This window comes from Arachis ipaensis, chromosome B3, assembly GCF_059453495.1.
Source record: "Arachis ipaensis isolate K30076 ecotype BB chromosome B3, ASM5945349v1, whole genome shotgun sequence".
Classification (NCBI taxonomy): Eukaryota; Viridiplantae; Streptophyta; class Magnoliopsida; order Fabales; family Fabaceae; genus Arachis; species Arachis ipaensis.
The window spans coordinates 30048787-30053454 of record NC_142438.1 but is presented as its reverse complement, the minus strand read 5'-3'; the positions used below and the strand labels follow the sequence as shown (position 1 = coordinate 30053454).

Here is a 4668-nt window from a genome sequence, read left to right as displayed (position 1 = left end):
AATTTGATTTAGTACCTATGTAAATCAAAATACCCTAATTTAATTTACATAGAAAAAGCCTTTAAGTGATCCAAGAACTATTTCTTACTTTGAGTGATGTTGGTAATTTTTGCATGCAATCGGATGATCTCAATATTTTGCCTTAAATTTTTTAATACATATATATAATTGAATCATGCTATTTATATAAAACAAATTAATAATTAATATAAAATATATATTAAAATATAAAATAAATATTAAAATAAATTAAATAACACGTAAATTTATAAATAATATACTGTAGCTAATTTGCTAATAAAATTTTTATTATACCCAAAAAAAAAAAAATCAAAGACCCAATTTGAGAAAGAGGATGGAAAGAGGGAGAATGGTGAAAATGGTGAAAGTTGAAAGGAGCCACAAAGAGGCAAGTTTTTTTTTTTTTAGAAAATATTTTAATTGTTTATTTTGGGTGATTGAATGAGTTTTGGATGGGTTGTTGGTATTATGTGTGTTATTTGTGTAGGTAGTACAAGAACAGCAGCAGAAAGGCGCAGTGATGAAAAATCACAGAGATCTTTAACACCACCATTCTGACCAAACACTGCCACCCCTTCCTTACCACTGCCATCATCATCATCAAAGGGGCTCCCCCTTATAGGGCCAGAATGAATTCCTCTTCCCTATAGCCTTAATTTACTCTTTTATCTCTCTTTCTTTCTGTCTGTGTGTTGAGATATGGAAATTTTGCTGGAATTTTTCCAAGAGGACACCTCTTCCACTTTGGTGCATCCCTAAAGGTTTGTTTGGCCAAGTGGGTTATTAACCAACCAACCCTCAATCCATTTAACTAGTTTGGTTATGTTGTAGTGCATTAAGGTCCTCTATTAGTAAAAAGGCAAAAAGTGTGGTGTCCAAGGGAGAGGGAAAGAAAAAGAAAGAGAGAGAGAGAGATAGAGAGGGAAAAGAGAGAAGAAAGTAAGGAAAGAGATGGGTTAGGCTGAAGATAGAGTTGGTTTAACAACAACAACATTCTTGTTCTAGTTCAGTTTTTACGGTGGGTGTGGGACTTTTTGGTTTTGTGGTAATGGAACTAGGGAAATTGGATGGCAGGGACTTTTGCCAGAAGCAGAAGGAGCAGAACCAGCGGTGGCAGTTGCACAAGCAACAACAACAACAAGAGGAAGAAGAGGGTAGGAAGAAGCAAAGCCTGGACTGTAGAGAATCAAAAACCCACTAAGAAAAAGTGTACTGCTCCATTAAAAGCTGGAAGAGGAAAAGCAAAGCAACAACAACAGCAGCAGCAACCACAAGGTTCTGAGTCTGGATCCTTACAGGAACCATCGTCAGCAACAGCATCAGCACCAACATCATCATCATCAACAATATCATCCTCATCATCATCAAAACCCGGGAATAAATCCAAGTCATGTAGAAGAGGACGAAGGAGAAGAAGAAGAAGAAGAAGAGGAGCAAGATTCTCCTTCTCACCACCACCAAGACCCGAATTTTCATCTCCAATTCCAATATCTCCAACCACAACAACCACCACCACCTTCTTACATAAGCATAGACACCGACCTTCTAAACCCACTGCAACCACCAAGAAAACGTTCTTTTCTTCATCCACCTCTTCTTCCTACAGCGTCATCATCATCACCATCACAGACTCCCACTCCTACTCCCACTCCCACTCCCACTCCCATCGAATATGCAAGAAAAATGGGAGAAACACAGCACCACCGTCCAACATCGTCAAGACTTGGGATGAGGGCCGTGGCCGGAGGAGGAGGAGGAGGAGGGGGAGAAATTGTGGAGGTCCAAGGAGGCCACATTGTGCGGTCCACCGGCCGGAAGGACCGACACAGCAAGGTCTGCACAGCCAAGGGCCCGAGGGACCGCCGTGTGCGACTCTCCGCACACACCGCCATCCAGTTCTACGACGTTCAGGACCGACTCGGCTACGACCGCCCAAGCAAGGCCGTCGACTGGCTCATCAAGAAAGCAAAGGCCGCCATCGACGAGCTCGCGGAGCTCCCCGCATGGAAACCAACTGCCACTACCACGACCGTCGCCGCCGCCGCCGCCGCGGCCTCGAACTCAAATGTTGCTGTTCAGCAGCAGAAGCTCCGGGAGGAGGAGGAAAACCAACAGCTGAATCAAATCGTCCACCGCCAATCGACCACGGTGGACGACGCTATGGAAGCTTCTGGTAGCCGAAAGGCTACCGCACTGGTTGGTGGCAGTGGAAGAATCTCGGAATTTCAACCGCAACATTTGAACGACGATAACGGTAGTAGTGGCAAATACAACAGTGGCGGTTCTGGTTTCTTTCCGCCGACTTTGGACACTGATATAGCTGATACCATTAAGTCTTTCTTTCCGATGGTGGGGCCGGGGGAGGTTGCAACAACGACGTCGTCCTTTCATAACTATCCTCCACCGCCGGATTTGCTTTCGCGTACAACTAGCGGCGGAAGCAACCACAACCACCACCATCACCATCACCATCACCAACAGCAAGATCTGCGGCTCTCGCTGCAGTCTTTCCAGGACCCATCGATTCTTCTTCAGCACCACCAACAACAGCAGCAGCAGCCGCCACACCAACAGCATGTTCACGAGCAAGTGCTCTTCGCCGGAACCACCGCACTAGCGTTCGACGGCGGTTCTTCCGGATGGTCTGAACAGCAGCACCACCAAGAGGAACAGGAGCATGGACGATTGCAGAGAATGGTGGCTTGGAATAATGCCGCTGCAGATGCTAGTAGCAGTGGCCATGCCAGTGGATTCATCTTCAACTCGTCGGCGACGGCGGCTGTGCCGTCTCCTGCGATGTTTGGCCATGGCCAGTTTTTTCCTCAGAGGGGACCCCTTCAGTCCAGTAACACCCCTTCGTTTCGTGCTTGGATAGATCCTTCTTCGATCGCCACGGCTGCCATGACTGTGGATCACCACCACTATCTTTCACCGGCCGCGATCCATCAAGCTTCTATTGGGTTTGCCGGCTCTTCTTCCGGTAGCTTCTCTGGCTTCCGCATACCAGCACGAATTCAGGGTGCGGAGGAGCACGACGGCGTATCTGACAAGCCGTCCTCTGCTTCCTCCGATTCTCGCCATTGACGGAAAGCAAAGACGTCAATAGTTCCAAACTTTTCTTTAGGTAACGCCGTCAATGCAAAATTGTTGAAATCTCAATTGATTTCCTCCCTCTTTCTATTATTTTTACTTTTAATTTTTATTCTCTATTGTTTTGTTGTTTTGCTACTTAGCGTTCGATGGTTGTCTTTGAAGATGTTTGACAGTGAACAGCAAGTAAAAGATCAGCATTGGAATGGATTCTCAGCTGCGAGAGAGTTCAAGATGAGTTTGGACTTTGGATGCTTTGATTTCAATGGCTCACTCAGTATGCCGTGGGAATGAAGAAAATCTGGGGTGAAAATATTCAGGTTTTCCAATCCCCCGGTTTGTTCTGCTTTATTTTTATGTTCATTGATGGTATTTTTCAACCTATGTTTCTAAGCTTTGACAAGGAGTACTGTTTTTGGTTTGTTTTATTTGCTTCAACTGTGTTTGGATTGCTATCTTCTTGTTTCATTTTGTAGTAGTCGTTGTGTTCTTTGTACTTCTATTTCTGGTTTCTACTAGTGTGAAGAAAAACATGCACAACAAATAAATAGCTAGTTTGTTTTAAGGTATCAAATATTTCCAACTTAGTGCAGACCCAGATGCAAGGTTAAGCATTCTCTCTATGACAAAACTGGGCAAACCCAAATAACCCAACATGGGAATTTTGCGTCTTTGAGTGAAAGTATCTATGCTTGTGTATGCTTTTAACCTTCAAATGAGGAAATAAGCATTCATTCTACCGTCTTTGTTTTATTTTCTCGTTTGGATGAGATGAAAGAGCGTTCTCTTTGCACAAACAAAAGAATGATTGTTGTTTTGTTCCCCTTGTCTTTTTTTTTTTTTTTTTTTACTGCTTTATGGTGCCAACCATGATGAACTATCCACTCTTCTCACTAGTCACTAGCTTCCTCATCCTGCAAAAACAATTGAAAGAGTTATAATCTAAAGTTTCCATCACACCTATCTATTTCGTGCTTCAATTTTGGAAGCATTTGACTGAGAAGTCGTTGTCCATCAACAGTAGAAACTCTTTGACAAAAGGAAAAAAAAAAGTTGTTTGCGTGAGAGTTAAAAGGCCATTTTTTTTTCCTAAATTCAATACATGCCTACTGCTTTCGCTTTTTCCATGTCACATTTTGTATTTCTTCTTTAGCTTAAGTATGCTATGATAGTGAGTCAAATGTTGATTAGTAACAAAAAAGTTAGCATGATAAAGGAAGGAAAACAACCCGCAACCTCAAGTCCTCTTGATAAAACCACTTATCCACTTACACAAATCGTCATCAAACATTATTAGTTTATTACCAAGAACATGATTAATTCAATTCGTTAACTAGTGATCCTAAAACCGCATTAAGTCTTCTAGCAAACACTCTTTTTCATTCTTATTATGCAAATTTGAGACACTTTTACGTTTATTTAAAAGCAAATGTCAATTTCTAGTGTATGAGTTTCTAGTATCAGCTCTGAATCTTGTTTTAGCTTTCTAAACCCAAAAAAAAGTGAAATAAATATATCAGGTGTTTCTTTTTGTTTGTTTTCAACCTTACATCAGTA

At 42.3% G+C, this 4668-nt stretch overlaps 1 protein-coding gene across 2 annotated transcripts; it reads left to right on the top strand.

The window, feature by feature from the left end:
* The first annotated feature begins 332 nt into the window (after positions 1–332).
* On the top strand, positions 333–3685 carry LOC107630075 (transcription factor TCP4). Of its 2 annotated transcripts, none has more exons than XM_016333106.3 (2): positions 333–3145; positions 3255–3685. In XM_016333106.3, the coding sequence occupies exon 1, from the start codon at positions 1705–1707 to the stop codon at positions 3103–3105; it is 1401 nt and encodes a 466-aa protein (XP_016188592.1). In that variant the 5' UTR covers positions 333–1704; the 3' UTR covers positions 3106–3145; positions 3255–3685. The 2 variants fall into 2 exon arrangements, with proteins under 2 accessions (XP_016188592.1, XP_016188594.1); XM_016333108.3 differs by having other exon boundaries at positions 415–3145; positions 3277–3685.
* The last annotated feature ends 983 nt before the right edge of the window (positions 3686–4668 follow it).